This window comes from Momordica charantia (genome assembly GCF_013281855.1).
Source record: "Momordica charantia cultivar OHB3-1 chromosome 8 unlocalized genomic scaffold, Mcharantia_2.0 BLBB01000008.1, whole genome shotgun sequence".
Taxonomy (NCBI): Eukaryota; Viridiplantae; Streptophyta; class Magnoliopsida; order Cucurbitales; family Cucurbitaceae; genus Momordica; species Momordica charantia.
The window spans coordinates 30653221-30670834 of NW_028275166.1; the positions used below are offsets into that span (position 1 = coordinate 30653221).

At 30.8% G+C, this 17614-nt stretch overlaps 1 protein-coding gene across 1 annotated transcript; it reads left to right on the forward strand.

Moving 5' to 3' along the window:
- The first annotated feature begins 2730 nt into the window (after positions 1–2730).
- Positions 2731–8712, forward strand: LOC111020867 (Protein kinase superfamily protein). Its single transcript, XM_022297660.2, has 10 exons — positions 2731–3021; positions 3116–3243; positions 3404–3522; positions 3654–3772; positions 4241–4639; positions 5383–5637; positions 6324–6481; positions 7056–7271; positions 7411–7560; positions 8504–8712. Exons 1-10 carry the CDS (start codon positions 2886–2888, stop codon positions 8660–8662), a joined length of 1839 nt encoding a protein of 612 aa, XP_022153352.1. The 5' UTR covers positions 2731–2885; the 3' UTR covers positions 8663–8712.
- The last annotated feature ends 8902 nt before the right edge of the window (positions 8713–17614 follow it).

A 17614-nucleotide genomic window follows, 5' to 3' on the forward strand; every position in this document is an offset into this window, starting at 1 on the left:
AAGTGAAATGGTACAGACAAATTGTTAAAGTTATTTGTCAAATGATTAGTAGCACCGGAATCTGGATACCAGTTTGTATCCTGATTCAAATCAGGGGCAGTGAGTAACACAGACATTTGAGAAGGACCAGTAGAGAAATGTGGAGATGGAAACGAAGGCACATGACTACCAGAACTCGAATTGTGAGGCCCCTGAAATCAAGGATCAAAACGAGAATAGCATTTTACAGCAGTATGTCCAAAACGACCACATAATTGACATTGAACACGTCCTCTGTCATTCCACTGCTTTCCCCCTCTACTATTTCGACCCCGACCTCTATTATTAGTACCAGAATTGTATTGAGGAACGGAGGAGTTCCATCAAAGTTAACTACGACATTCTTACTACCAATTCTATTTTCTTGTGTCAAAAGAAGAGCCATAACCTCTTGTACTATTTGAGGACCAGATCTAGGTTGATCTCAATATCTGGCCCGGTAGAATCGGCTTCTGTATTTGTGAGAAAAAAATTTTAATCGAACTCTGTCGTATGACTTGAGCTCCTACGCTAGGGTTCGAATACAGGACCTTCCGTTTTGATACAATATTGAAACTCTAAAAGAAAAGCCATTTGATCTTCTCATTCATATCTTGAGAACGTACAGAGAAGCCTTTGTATAGAGAGGCAAGAGAGACGTAAAAACTCCTCAATATATGAAATACACATGAGCTGTCTTCACATCTAAGATAAGAGATTTAGACCTTCGTATCTCCAATTTTTGGGATAAAATACACTTCTGTTATCTGAATTTGAAAAGAAGTTTCTATTTAGTCCCTCGATTTTAAAACTATCGACTTAATCCCGACATTTAGAAAATGATTTTAAAGAGGAAATTTGGTTAGATTGGAGGGGCCAGGATTAGCGATTTGGGATAATTCCGAAATCGCTAAATTCCAAAATTGTAAAATTGGGGATTTCTTCACTCGGCTGACTTACCAAAATGAATTTCTTTCTTTGAGATGTTAAGTCTCTTTACTATAATGTCTTCCACTATTCTTTCAATTGCATGCTCGTGATTTAATTTATTATTTAATTTTTTTAAGTACAATAGGTATGATCTCTTAGATGACCATTTGCTGGTGCCTGGCTCAAAATAAGAAAATAAGAAGAGTCCATCCCAGCCTTGTATTAATTGCGTGGAAAAGGGATGGGAGGAGAGTATTTATAGAGGATAATACTCCCTTCGCCTTTCACGCTCCGAGTGATGTGGGATGGGACAAAATTTGTCCCTCAAGTTATTCTTTTTTTTTTTTTTTAATTTAAAATTGAATTCTTTTCTCCACTCTTATATTTCTATTACTCCTTCTTTTCTTTCTTTTTAAATTGCTCTAATATTTCTTTAAATTCTTTTAATAAATAAATTTTTATGTTCTTTTACTAATATTTATTTTAAATATATTAAGTAATTTCTTTTTATCACCTCTTCCTCTATTTCTCTTGTATTCTTATCAAAATCATGAAAATTTATTTAAAATTTTATTATGTATGTTATTTGACATAAAAATATCATAATATTGATATTAAATGTCTGATTTAATTATGTAATTAAAAAATATATTTGATTAGTCATTAATTTTCATTTTCTTGCTTTGATATTTTCATCGATGTTGACATTTTCAAAAGTAAATTACTCATTTTTTTACCTATAATGATTAAAAGTGATTAATTATAGGCTAATTAAGCTATCATTAAAGTAACATTTATTAATTTAAACAATTTCCAGCAATTTTTATAATTTCTTTAATTTTTTCCGAAATATCCGTCGACATCGACATGTCCATCGACATATCCATAAAATCGAGACCTCGACATTTCGAACATTGGCTACAAATCTTTGTTTATCGTCTTAAATGATATTAGAAATGAATTTTGAAATTTATATAGAAGGTATGTAATGTCCATTTTTAGTCTCTAAACCATATTTTTTTAAAAAAATCATTATGATCCTTTATCTTATTTTTGCTTTTTAAGTAAATTAATGTGGTTTCAATTACATGTATATTAACATGCCGCATGCGGCGCATAGCTTAATTAGGTGCCTATATAGATTTTCACTTTGAAAAAAATAATAGTACTTAGTAAGGATCAAAATGGTATCCAAAAATTAAAATATCATTTTGAAAGTAATTTCATAAACCAAATTGAGATTTAAAAACCTAAATTGTACTACTACCATTTTACACTTTTGAATATATCTTATTCAATCCAATATTGGTATCTTGTAGAACAAAAACATATAAATAAATGGACCAACCAAAAAAGTTAAAGAACAAGAAGGTGCATTCTCAAGGCTTGTGTTGGTAATAAAGTGAAAAAGAAGTCCTTTCTAAGTGGCTCTAATAACTTTTCCTACCAAATCCCACAAATTAAAGCACAATGCCCTATATAAGTTATGAAAAAAGGGCTTCCAAAAAATTATTTGGCTTTCATGGCACGACAAAATCATAAAATGCATGATTTCCTCCATACCTTTGCTTATTCCTCAAAGCACCCAACCACAAAACAATTCAATGCCCTTTGAGAAATCAAAAGAAAAATAAGAGAGAGAATAACTTTTGTTTGTTCCTACATTGAGAAAGTTTTCATTTATGCTTCTTTAACAAGAATATTGGAATGAATGCTGTAGGATAAGGTGGCCTCACACTTCTACTGAACTTAATCATTTTGTTGCATTTCTAAACTCTTTCTTAAGCTCACTTTCAAACTTCCATTTCTCCATAGGGTCTTCTTCACATACACACACAAGAAAACATAACAAAAACTTCTCTTTACATTGCATAGATCACCTCAAATAGTCCAATTGAATAGTTTCATTTTTCTTGGTAGTGAGTGATAAGAGGAAGATGGGTTTCTCGTGCCCGGCTAAGATACTCGTCGGTATCCCTTCCGACGACGTCGACAAGAGCAAGGAGCTTCTTTCCTGGGCAATCAATGTTCTAGCTCATCAACATGACTGCATTGTTGCTACTCATGTTCTTGGTTAGATTTTCCACTTGTTTCAACTTTTCTATACTCTTGTAAGTTTAATTCGTGCCTCTCAAATTTTCTTTGTTTTCTTTGAATTGGATGGCAGTTAGTGAGGATACGAAGAAGCGTGGATCGACCACAACGACGACAAAAGTTCAGTCGCAGCTTCGTCGAGCAAAAGCCTACGTGATATCGATTCTGGGAGAGTTTGCCAACATCAGTCAATTCAAACAGGTATCGATCATGTACAAGAACTATGTTAAAAATAATGCAGTTTTTATGATATTATCTACTTTGGACACTAATTTACCCAGTTTCATTTTTGAACTTTACTAAAAAAGATCATATTAAATGGTAATTGACATGGGACTTTGAAAATGAACGTCATCTTCAGGTAAATTTGGAGGCAAGGGTTGGTTTCAACACAAGCATCGAAAGAGGTCTAACCGAGGAAGCGAAGGCGATTTCAGCTGATTTTCTCGTTGTTCGTGGCACGAGAAACGGATCAAACAGGTAAAGAAAAAGCTAAATGCTAAAAAATTAAGATGTTGAGTTACTTTAGATGCAAATTAAGTTTTGAGAGTTGATGAGTAATAATGGTTTTGTTTTTCTATCTTTTTTTGGTTTATTTTCTTTTCAATTAGAACTCCCAGCATTGCAAGGTATTGTTTTGAGAATGCTCCTGAGAAATGTGCTTTGGTCTTCTTGGGAAAGCATGAAAAGTTGCAGCAAAATTGGGACTCTGATTCTCTTCAATCTAAAGGTAAAATATAACTAACAAAAAACTTATTATATCATTTTGTTTTAGGCAGTTTCATAGATCAATACCATCATTATTTTATTATTAAGTTTAGAGTTATGTCTACTTCTAAAAATTTTTATATGGTACTTCTTCACGGTTGTATCTATCTCATTTCTGAATTTGAAAAAGTTTTTAATAAGTATCAAACTTTGTCAAGTTAACTTGTTAATTCGACATTTATAAGCTTAGATCCACCACTATCTACCAAAGTTTATAGCTAAGCATGCTATAAAAACTTAATTAATGGAGGGTATTAAAAAAATTAATTAAAACTCTAAAATTAAGATTAAAAAAAACAAATAAAAATAAAATTTCCTTAAAACATTATTAGAGAACAATCTTCATAAACACGAAATGCTCATAATTAGGGGCCCAAACTTCACATAACTATAAATTATAATATTACCAACAATCATTTTCAAATCACAGGAGAAGATAAATGCGAGCGCGAGGACTACATAGTTCCAAAAACAGAGAACGGGAGGGCGCCGACGCGCGCGGCGGCAGAGGACGAGGTGGAAGCCTCCGGCGACTACTCCGTTTCAAACACCACCACCACGACGGAGGAGGAGGACTCCTCCACCTCCGGCGACTCCATTTTAAGCACTATCGAATCTCCGCCGCCACCGCTGCCGCTAGGTTCCCATTTGAAACCGTTATCGGGGGAGCCGCGGCGGCGGTTGTCGCCGTGTAAGCTGATCTCTTCGTTTCTGGGGTCACCATTTCGGAAAAGAAATTGCAGCTTTTCTGATAAGCAATCGGGTCAGCCTTTGCTGAGATGCTTCAGCTATCAGGAGATTGTAAATGCCACCAATAATTTCCACCCAGGTTTTACTTTTAACCCCTACTTCTTCTGGATTAATTATAGATAAGGTTTTTCAAATTTAGAATAAGAGAATTATGAAAATATCACACAAAAGAAATATGTATTTTTATATACATAGGATTAGGTTTAAGATTTTACAAAAATGACATAAATTGTGAATTATAATATTAAAATAGGAATTTTTGTTAGGTCTGACGTGGAACATGTCAGAGGAGTGACGCACTTTTATTATAAACTGTCACTAATTTATTTCAATGTAAGATTCTTAATACAAATTATACCTTTATTGTTTAAAATGCTTTATTTTAACCCTCGATCCGTTTCAAAATAACCCTTTTATTATCTTTTAAAACGGAGGTGGATCTTATATTATGATTTGGTCACACTTGAAACAATGTAAAATTGTATTTGAGAAAGAAATGAAGGGTAAATATGTGGCGAGTCGAGGATGCCCTCGACACCAGAATCTTGGACATTCATACTCGTAAGATGTCTCCCATATGGGCATTATAGGATAGTTGGGCATCTCAAGATTCCCGAGTATCCTACATTCTCGTAAAACAAACATAGAATTGAGATATCCGTCAAACAGGAATCTTGGATTCCCACCAATCAAACGGCTCCTTAAAATCAAATTTTTGTCCCTGCCCCTCGATGGAGAAGAAAGAAAAAGACTTATTTATTGATTTTGATTTAATAAATAAAAAGTAGGTTTTGATTTAGTCTGTGTTTGAAATGAAAACAGATAAGATGGCAGGGCAAGGTGGATATTCAGAAGTTTACAAAGGAGAGCTATGTGATGGGAAGATAATTGCAGTGAAGAGACTGACAAAGGACAACAAAGATTCAAACAAGGAGAAAGAGTTTCTAATGGAATTGGGAATAATTGGCCATGTCTTCCATCCAAACACAGCTACCTTGCTTGGCTGCTGCATTGAAAATGGCCTTTATCTCATCTTCAACTTCTCCCAAAATGGAAACCTTTCTTCTGCATTGCATGGTAATAAACAAAAAAACTCTTCTTTCATTTCTCATGCCTTTACTTATTCCCTTTCTTAGACTTTCGAAACCCATAAACCAAATAACTCTTTCGATATGTAGATAAATAGTTAGATTTATCAATACTCACATGGGTTTCATCTGAAAACTAGCCAATTGGCAATTAGAGGAGTTAGCTGATCATGTATATTATAAATCATTTGTTAAGTTCTTTATCTTTTCAATGGATCTTTAATATGCCCTCTCTCAAGATGATGACTCTTTTGAACTTCCCAATCATGACCACATCCTAATCTTATTTTTTGGGAATCAAGTGCTTGTTTGAGCGTGTTAGGCTCTTATACCATTATAAATATTCATGGAGTTGCACCTCAAAACAAATTTAATTAGCATAAGGTGATGAAAGAATAAGTTGTACAGTAATGCATTTCCAAATCATATATAAAAGAATACGTTGTAGAGAACTAGATTTGCATAACCTGTTGTAATCCATAGCGATATAGATTTGACCTTTTACAATAAGCTAAATCATTTGATTTCATTCTTTAATATCTCTTGCCCTATTTACTTTTATTCTCTTAAATCAACCCACTAGATCCAAAAATTCAAAGTATTAGACTAGGATATAAACTTTTTATTTTCTTTTGTTAAGAAAAATGATTGAGAAAAGTGGTGAAATTTGGACAGGCAAAACAAGCAAGATATTGGAATGGCCAGTGAGATACAAGATTGGCGTGGGAATTGCAAGGGGTTTACACTATCTCCATAAATGTTGTAAACATCGCATAATCCACAGAGACATCAAAGCTTCCAATGTTCTTCTTGGCCCTGATTATGAACCCCAGGTAAGAAAATTTTGAATATTTACCCGCCGTTACAATAACCGATATAGGACTTTAGTCACATTCTTTAGCTCTGTGATGAAATGATATAAGATTGTTTGTCGAGATGAATTTACTTTCGTACTCGATTGAGAAAGGTTAAACAATCTTCTCCTCTTAATCCCGACATGCATAAGATTTTAGTTTGTTCGAGATTTCTCTCTCATTCATTGAGATTGTTTATTTGACATACACTTTAAAGTATCCCAGAGAACTAAAAGTGTTCTTTTTAAAAAATTTCATAACTAAAAATAGATTAAAAAAAATTTTAAACTCTAAAAGTGTTCTTTCAAAGTTCTTATGAAATAAATGTTTCATCTAAAAATATTTTTTTAAAAGGCATCATAAACTCGCCTATCATATATGAACTCGCTTTTATCCTCTCCATCCAAAAAGTTATCGTTTTTACTTACAAATTATCATCTTCTTTGCTTCTAACTAATACGAGACTTCAGTTGTGCACGATATATTGGTAGAAAGAAGACTTTTTTCTTCTTCTTAACTCATTATATCGAGATTTTGTTGATGGACGAGGCAGATAACGGACTTTGGGCTAGCAAAATGGCTTCCAAACAAATGGACACACCATGCAGTGGTTCCAATAGAGGGCACGTTTGGGTACTTGGCTCCAGAATATTTCATGCACGGTTTAGTGGATGAGAAAACAGACGTATTCGCCTTTGGAGTTCTTCTCTTAGAAATTGTCACTGGCAGAAGGCCTGTGGACTCATCCAAACAAAGCCTTCTCTTATGGGTAATGCCCTTCTCAACACCTTTCGCCTCGTAAGGCCTGTTTTTGTTTGTAATTTTTGTTTTAAAATCATATTAATTCCTTACTTCTTGCATAATTTTCAAAAGTAAAAAATTAAATACAAAAAGGGATGGTTTTGTAGGCAAAGCCTTTGATGGAATCGGGGGAGATCGGGCGACTGGCCGACCCGAGGCTCAAGGGCAGATACGATGCAGAGGAGCTGCAGAGAGTCGTGTTGGCTGCTTCTTGGTGCGTTCGACAGTCCTCGGTCGAGCGGCCATCGATGAGCGAGGTATGCTATTGACATGATAAGACATTGATATAAAAGCTGTGGGTTTGGGATTCAATTATGAATCGGATGGACCAACTTGGTACTAAAAAGTGTTACACTGTGCCTGTCGTCTACCTTTTCCTATGTTCTTAGTCGACATTAATTATTTGCCTTCAAATGAAGAAAAAGAGACTGTGTTAACTGTAAATTGATAGGAAAAAAAATGATGAATTCGTAGTTCGAAACAAGTAAACTATTAAAAGTAGGCTCAACTTCACAACTTTAGATTATATATATGTATACATATCTCGTGAGTCAAATATCTTCTCTAAATAGTTCGGTTAAATTGAATTATTTAATATATTTTTAACGTTTTTCATGTGTTAGATTGAATATTATTTTTTAATTTTGAGCTCTCATGTGTGAACTATTATTAATATGAAATAAGAAGGAATTGATATTTCAAGATCATGAAATAAAAAAAAGCAAAAAAAAAAAAATACAAAGGGCCAGTGTTAATTATTTTATTGTTTATGGGTCGAAATTTTATATGAAAAAAAAAGGAGTTCATTGGAAACTAAATTTTTAAAAGTGTAAAATATTCAAAATTGTTATGCCATTTTGATCTATACAAACTTTAGGAATGTTTTATAAAAATTAAATAGGAAAAAAACTAGCATCCATTTCTTAAAAATTAAAAACAAAAAACATAAATATTCTAAAATGACTTCATTAAATTTTCGAGATCGTGATCCTACTTCAGTACTTTTTTTTTTTTTTGATAAAACTTTAGTACCATTTAGATTAACCATTAAATTATTCAAAAGCTTAAAACATATCAAAATAGAATATGAAGTTAATCTTGTACTAGAAAAAGAATTAAATCATTAATTAGCAATCTATCTTGCCTTATTTTAGTATTAAAGATATTAACCCAAGCCTTTTTTTTAAATGAAATATATAGGTATTGGAGGTGCTAACTAAAGGCCATGATTCAGAGATAGCAAAGAGCTTGAGAATCCCAAAGTTCACATCTGTTGATGATGAAGAAGAATTGGATGATTATTCCATGATTTTTGGGTATCAAGTTCCAATAGACACTCTTCTTGAGGACTATTTATAAGGGTATTTAAATTTTGTAGCTTTATAAAATCTTTGTATTTTATTCTTCCACATTATGCATTTATTTATACATCTTGATCTTCTACTATACATATTAATGAATGTTTTCTAACACCAATGTCAGCGAGTTGTTTTTGTGCGTCTCAAGAAGTTGATAGTAAACGTCAGGAATATTTCCAACAAAAACGATTAACGTTGAAAGTATGATTTTAAATATTCGTCGACACGTCGATATTTTCATCGACATATTCACGTTTTCATAGGTTCGATATCGATATGAGTTGTAAATCGACATTTCCATCATAGTACAAGAAAATCGACAAAATATGAAAAATATCCGATTTATTTTTAACTAATTTAGAAAGAGTAAAATGTTTATTTGTTCATTTAAGATTTTTACGATTTTTTTAATTGTTCTAATTTTTACAAAAATATCCATCGATATCGACATTTTATCGATATTTCTATGAAATTGAGACCTCGTTGGGAGTTATACCGACGCTCTATATTTTCGTCAAAAAAATATGGCTAAATAATAAATACAATTTCTTTAACTTTCCCAACCCACACATATCTAAAAAATCAGTTATAATAAATATTTAAAAGTCAATATTCATAAACTAGCAGACAACTTTTTCCAAAAAAAAAAAAAAAAAAAGACTAGCAAAAAAATTGTGCAATAAAGATAGAGGATAGGTAATGGAGAGAATTATTGAGTTATATTTAAATATTATTTTGTTGCAACTTTTAAGATTCTCCAGCTTATTTAATATTTTACTTACATGAATATGTTTCAGTGTTTTAAATGGAATCCTAAAGCACAAATCTTACTCCTACGTACATTAAGTAATTTTTCAATATTCCATACATAACAACAACTAAATTTTCAAATATTTTATCAAATTTTATGTATTAAGTCAATGAGTGGTGTTATAGTCTATATCTAAAGATTAGAGATGATCATTAACTTGCAATAAACAAGTTTAGTAGTTCACAATGACCAATCTCTCAAATATCTCAAGTGGAATATGAAAAAAAAAATAACTATCTTTATTTATGTACTTAATTCAAATCAAGCAAATATGAGTTGCCCCTTTTTATTAGTGGTCATTAATTAATGACAATTCCTTGAATGACTGTGTTATAGTCTACCTTATAGAGTGATGAAAATATAATCAGACATTTTTTTAAATCGATATAGTGTGACTTACGCTGTGGATCTTTATATATGAACTGAAACAACACAGTGATTCAAAGCTTGATCTCAAGACCTCGTAGTTTAAACAATGGATGAAGTGTCTCTCTAGGTGTGTCCATATACACCTCTTGTTTTGTAGACTTCAAAGTAATATATAACTTCAAGAGTTCTTGGCGAATGTAATGAATTATAGAGGCACGAAAATCACAAACACCTACTCCCATATGTTTCCGATAGAGTGCAACACCCACCCCTGTATGTTCGCGATAGAGGACAACACTGAATGTGTTTTAAAATATATGTGGTTAGAACCAATGTTTTAAATATTGATGCTGATTGGACATGTTAACGTCTCACTTTTATGAAAATGCCAATAAAAATATGGTGGTCAAAAAATATCTACATAAAAAAAATAAGTATTTGACCTTTTTTTTTAATTTTTAAAAAAGTTAAAAAAAATTATTATTAATATTATTTACACATTATTCATTTCTAAAATATATATATATATATTTATTTATTTTATATAATTTGTCGATCTTTTTTAAATAAGACATTTGAAAATGTTCTGATTTATTCCTATGTCAATTTAAATGTATAGACATATAAAAATATCAATAGAAATATGGATGGAAATTTAATACCCAAATTAGAGACTTCCGTAAATTTAGAATTACTTAATACCTCAACAAAACAATTTATTAAACACCTCTGATCCTTTTTCCTTGACATCAGTAAAGAGGTGGCAAAAGAGCATCAATGATTGCAGTGGTAGCAGGTTTTCCTTCGAGTGGTGTTGACTTGCTTCTCATTGAAAAATTTCATTTACATTTATGAATCCGATTTTATGAACTCTTTGTAGGTATCGAAAAGAAAATAGATCTTATAATAATTTATAATAGATATGGATTATTCCTCTCATTTCTAATTAATTTTGAGATGAAACCCATAAATATTAATATGTATTTTTCACTTATATACACAATATACTCGTTGAATTTCAATCCATAATACAACCTAAGAAATTTTTTAATGCTACGGTAATATCTATACTTCCTTTTTTCACAATTTAATACGTCATTAAATGATGTATTATTTTATTTGAAAAGGAAAAATGAAATTAGGATTTTAGATTTAAGAGAGATATTAATATGAAGGTATAGATAAAATTGATAAAGACAGTTTAGAACGATGAGTGGGAAGAGGGAACAAAGTGTGCGGTTCACGTGAAGGGGATGTGGTGAGGCCGTCCTCGTCACGTGATTCTGTTTTCTCAATCTCTCGTCTTTTTCAAACGTCCCACTCCCTCGGGTCCCACCCACGTGGACTAAAAAAAAAAAAAGAAAAAAAAAATCTCTCCCTTCCCATTTCTTTATATTTTCCACCTTTTTTTCTTTTAATTTTTAGAAAAGAAAACCACTTTAATTTTTTGTTATTTAGCTATGAACTTATAATGTCATGGGATAAAATGTCGGTCTTATTAAATTATTGTTTTATCGACATATTTAGATATTTAGGTGAATATGTCACTTAAATGTATTTCGACATATGAAACTCAATTCACTAATGAACGAAATTCGTATGCTTATCAATAAAATTCATTTTTTTAATAACATGTCTAAGTCAACTCGTATAGGGGACCAACCTGTCAGTAAAAAATCACCTCTAACAGAGAGTTAGAGATATATGTCTTAAATAACTGAGGACTGTTCAGATTGGCTAAGTGCACAGGTTTATTTTATTAAATTAAAAACATATAGAAGAAACTTAAAACATAAAGTATTTACAACTTAATTAATTAAATGTATTTTGATTTCATATCATTATTTTCTTTTTAACCTTGTGTGACAATAAAAACTTAATTAAAAAAAAAAGTCATATTACAAATTTAACTATAATTAGGCTGTTAATGTATAAAGACAAATAGACACAAATATGAGAGTGTTAATTTTAGAGTTAAATTTGTAAAAATGACCTGTTTTTTCTTGAGTTACTTTGGACAGTTTTTAGTATTAAGTATATAGTGATCACAGTATTAAGGATAAATTTCTTTTGCACTAGGTAGTGTTTCTTTTCTAGTAAGATTTGAACAAAGAGCACACATGGCTTTTTGTTCATAAGGACACCAATTTTTCCTTAAAATAAAATTCACTAAGGGCTTGTTTGGTAACGTTCCCGTTTCTTGTTTCTTGTTTCCAATTTTTTTTAAAGAATTTAAGCATTTTACACCTAACTTTGTTTCTTGTTTCTTCTCTTTTGGGAACATTATCACAATTGTATAGAAATTTTGGGAACAACCAAAACAAGTTTATCCTTATTTGTTCTTATTTCCAATTTGTTCCAAAACATAAATAAAAAGATTGTTTTATCATTGTTGAATTCTTTGAGGTTGGAACCATGCAATATATTTTTCTTCATTAAAAATAAAAAAACAGAAACAATAAACAGAAACGTTAACAAACAAGCCCTAAAGAACTTGGATAAGTTTTACCGTCTTAGCATTAAAATTGCCCTAACTATCATCTAGTAATGAAGCTTAGTCTGAAATGTAAACACATTTTTCAAAATTAATTAATGAGACAAAAGTAAGTCATAACAGCTTAGGTCCAAAGTAAACGATATCATATATACCATTAAGAAAAATATGGAGATGTCTGAATTCTCTTTATTTCCATTCCGATGGTAAAAAATTTCATAAACAAGTCTTTTCTATAGAGGCTCGCCTAAATCTTGTATTTTTCATGTACCAGTTCACTTAAATGATTTAAAAAAAAGACATTTAAAAATAAAAAATGGTGGTGTGTCCTAATGATAATATTTGTAAAAGATTGTAGGTTCGAAATTTCATCTCATGAAATATTATATTATTTCAAGAGAATGCTTTTGGCATGTACCACTCTTACTTGATTCAATAATATTGGATGAATTAAGGTGTTTTTCAATCTAAAATGGTAGGGCTTCAACTAAAGATTTTGACGAAGCTTTCAACTCTCATTATTAACAATGATATCACAAAACTTTTTTTTTTTAAATGTATTTCACGTTTTGAAAATGATTGAGTTTTAGTTTTGGTCACTTTAGATTTTAACACTTATTATTTTTAAGCTTAAAAAATTGTATACCATCTACTATGAAGTTTTGTATTCAAAATTTTGGATGAGTTTAACTAATACTAAAAATCTTTGATGTTTCGAGTTCGGACTTTAGATTGGGTGCAAGTGTCCCCAATTACAGGGACAAAAAAAAGCTAAAAAGCTATCGAATTAACCCAAAGAAAAATTGTAAATTGCGGCCACCCACAAGTTCGGAATTTCTGATCCTTTTCTACTTCTTGTTACCATTAGTGCCAACTTTTAAATAGAAGATTTTCTTTCCCCATTTTTTGATCTAATCAATTTTGACATAAAAGTCAAAAAGTGAATGAATTATGCAATTTGTGGGCATTCATGAGTCGCACTCACACCTCAAATACTTTAGGATTTCCAAAAGTGAAAGTGTTAGTTTTCTTTGGATGTATTTTTGTGTAAAAGGGAATCAAAAAGTTAAGTGGATAAAGAAATACATGTATGGTTACCAAAAACGTCTAAATAATAACTCATTAGTTTCTGTCTAAAAAAAATTCATTAGTTTTAATTTAGTTACTATGATTTTACAAGTATTAATTTGATATACATATGATTCGGTCCACTCTCACAAATTATCTTTAAGTTAAACTCATATTCTTTTTTCATATGTCTTACTCGTGCCTAAATATTAGGCAATAAACAAAAACATGTTGGTTTTTTGGCCCTTAATCTCAAATTAATTAATTTTAATAAATTAATTAATTAATGTTTTGATGATAATAAACTTAATTTTGTTATTTGATAATTTTAGTGTTTTGAAGTATCCACTGTGTAGAGCTCGAAATAAGGGTTCCAACAGTTTTTGAATTACCCAAATCGGAGCTCAAAGGAAGAAGTTATTGTCGAATCAAGTTGAAAGGATAAATTCCCAAAGTGAATGACGTGACAATTAAATCTAAATCCTACACAGACGAATAGAGGAGGACATGTGGTGAGTCAAAAATCTTAGTTTACAAATGAAAATGAAAAGAAGAAATTTTTTTTTAGTTTATAGTTAGAAAAGAAGAAATTTTTTTTTAGTTTATAGAAAGAACGAAAAGAGAAAAGAAAAGGAGAAGAAAATAATTAAAAAAAAATTAAGTTACAGCGGTAACTTAAAAGAAAGAAAGACAAAAAAAAGTGTTGAAGAGCCGTTAGAGAGAAAGAAAAAAATATATTTATTATATTATATTTTCAAAATCGATTATTATTTTATTCAATTAAATCTTAACCTTTGATTTTCAATCATTAAAGATCTAAGGGTCCAATTTCAATTTCGATTTCAAATTTATTTTCAACTTTTCCTCGCCTATTTAAACCTCACTTCCTTCAACATTTTACACAACTCATTCTCTCCCAGTTTTCTCTCCAAATTTCTACATTGTTAATTTCTCTTCAAAGCTTCAATTTTTGTTCTATATTCTTGAGGGAGATTTTTTTATTTGAGAGATATTTGAGCTTCCAATTTTATTTTTTTTAGCTAATTTGAGGGCTCTTATTTGTAAGAATTTTTTCTTACAAATTTGTGAGCAAATATTTGTATACCCACTCTTTGAGAGAGTTTGTAAGTTCGTTCTCAAATTTCATATCCTTTGTAAGGGTTGCTCTTAAGCCTTAAAAAGAGCATTTGTAACGGTTTGATCCTGAACCGTGGAAATGATCGGGTTTTTTCTTGCTCCCGGAAAAAGAAGGTTTTATACCGGTTTGACTCCTACCGTGGAAAGAGTCAAAGTTTATTAGTCGAATACCCAAGAGGCGCTTGGGGAGTGGAGTAGGTCGGTTGTTGCCGAACCACTATAAAATTTTCAGTGTCATTTTCTCTAACCCTACTCTATTTAATTTTTGCAATTAATTTTCTTTATTACAAATTGCATAAAATTAATTATTCGAATTTGTTATTCATATTTATGCTCGATGTTTATATTTGAATTATGTGGGTGGTGAAATTAATTAGGGTGTTTGTATTTCTAATTTATTGTTTAAATTGTGATAAAATTAATTGTTTCTAAACAATTCATACCATGTAAACAAAAAACATGTATGTCATGTACGTTTAATATAGTAACAACTCGTAAGGACTAAAATTTTTGTGAACTTTGACTGAACTACAATGGCAGAGTTCAAACTTTTAAACATATAAGAATTGAACTAAAATTACACCCAAACTATAAAAGGCAAATTGAAAATTTTACTATGACAACTAAAACAAAGTCGAAACTAAAAAATTTAAAGGGGTAATTTTGCCAAAAACAAAATCAAAATTTTTTTTTCTTCTTTTTCTTTATTCTTGTAAAGCTGGAGTAAGTGGTGGAGGAGAATCGTAGAAACTAAGAGTTTGAACAAAGAAAAGAAAGAGAACTTAGATCTCTCTCTCCCCTTCGTAAAACGATTCTCAACCTCATCTTGACAATGTCTTTGGCACATCATCACCACAGCGAGAGGTTGCATTTTTTGTTCTATTAAATCGATTTTGCCTCCAACTGATTATTTTCCCATGTATATTTTTCTGATAAATCTTCCCAATCTAGAGAGAGGTTGAAGGTTTTTGTTGCGAGAAAAAAAAATTTGTTCAAAAAAATTTATGTTAGAAAATGTCATAATAACTAGTTTCTAGAAAACGACATAGACATCTGGAAAAAAAAAATCTTTGGGGGTATAGAAACGACAATTTTTCTTCAAAAAGTTAATTAAACTAATTTCAATTAGTATTAATATGAGATCCACAGTTACTTTTATATATAAAAGATCTCAATTTCATGGAATGTCGATAAAAATATGGATATCAATAGATAATTTTGAAAAATTTATAAAAATAAAAAATTTATAAATTAACAACTCTTTCACATTTTTTAAATGAGTTAAAAAAGTTTTATTATTTATGTTCATATATTAGTACTATTTTGCTGACTTTTTATAGTATAATAATAATAACGTAGATCGATCTCGTATCGATGTTGAACTCATAAATAATTTAAAAAATTGTTAGAAATATATCATGTTAATGAAAATTTAATCCCATATATAAAGTTATGAACCATACATGTCTTTTCAACATGGATTTGGAGGAAATTTTTCATTGTTCATCTTTTCATGTAAATGAAAAAGCTGCAAGAATGAACTCATTCACATCATAAAAGACTAATTACCATCTCTGAATTTGTACTTGTTCCACTGTTCTTTCTTCGGCCAATCCAATTTTCCAGTGTGTGAAAAATGATTCCACTCTCTTTTGTACCAAAATTGGAACTATATGACGTCGTTTCAGTTGTCCTTTTGGCTAATATCTCGTGAAGATTTTGCCAATTCAACACATTTGCAACGTTGTCCTTTTTTTTTGTTGTTAGGTTAATATTCCATTTTTGTTCCTCAACTTTCAAGATTTGCTCGATTTATAAAATTTGGTCAAATTTGAGTAAGTTAGCAACTAAAGGAAGGATTATATTAAATAGAGCGATTTGAAAAATAGTCAAAACTATCAAATATTGTAAAAATGGCTAACTGGCAGTTATGTTCAATACTACAATTTAAATTGGACAATAATACCGTGAAAACAAATTGACCAAATATTATCCTTGCCTTTTCTTTTGATGACAAATATACCTTTGAACTAACAACTTATGCAGCAATGAGATATTAAGAACCAAAAAACTTAGAGGAGAAATAACCCTACAGAATCAAACTTTTTATTATTTGAAATCGTAGATTTCCTAAATATATATATATATATATATATATATATATATATATTTATTTATTTAGGAAGAAATAACCATCAAAAGCTCAATTATGTTGGAGTAATATGATTAAAATTGATATAGAAATTTTTGAGTGAAAATAGGGATGGAGTAACAATATTATGACAGTATTAACTCACCCTCTCCAACGTGATAGGGTAGGTAGTGATTGAAAAACACAGAATACAAATTGAGTAGGTAAGGATAAACAGAGTACATGTCACTCTATATAGGGTCGATATATCTAAATTTCTTTGTGAAAAGCTGCATTCTGAGTGGCATCTACGCTTACCCCTGTATGTGGAATTATCTATGAAGTCTGTATCTACAAGTATGCAACAGTTGTTGCCCATGGTGTCCAGCAGAAGTGATAAGGCCCACACCACATCTCTATCTTCTAATGCCTCACAATGATTGACTTACTTGCATAATTCCTGAGTAATGAAAGGCTCAAAAATTTCTTTTCTTATGGAAAATAAAGAAGACATGCCTAGAATCGTCTATTAATTTCTAATTATTTGTTCGATAGTAAGCCTATTTGCCACCTGTGAAGAAAACAAGCGCAACGAGCAAAATGAGAACCCAAAATTTTCTTAAAATTAGTATCACCAGAGACCAAAGAATCATGATTCTGCGAAGGATACAAAACCTTTGGCCGTTTTTTATTAGCCTGTCGTGGATGTAGTCATTACTCAAGATTTTCCAAGTCTAAATTCACAACTAGATGGGTCAAAAGCTCATCGTCAACTAAACTCAAAGCTTAAGTTATCACAAGCTCGGCACATGAGCTCAAGTTCAGTACATAAGGTTCATAGAAGACTCTAAAAATAGAGGAGAGCCAATCAAGATTAGCACGTTGAAGAGTCAATCAAAATCAACAAGTCAAAAATGCTAATCAAGATCAACAATGTCGATCA

Coding starts and splice junctions, on each gene's coding strand:
- LOC111020867 (XM_022297660.2), top strand. CDS start 2,886: ATGGGTTTCTCGTGCCCGGCTAAGATACTCGTCGGTATCCCTTCCGAC. Junction 3,773..4,240: donor TGATTCTCTTCAATCTAAAG/GTAAAATATAAC, acceptor TTCAAATCACAG/GAGAAGATAAATGCGAGCGC. Junction 7,561..8,503: donor AGCGGCCATCGATGAGCGAG/GTATGCTATTGA, acceptor TGAAATATATAG/GTATTGGAGGTGCTAACTAA.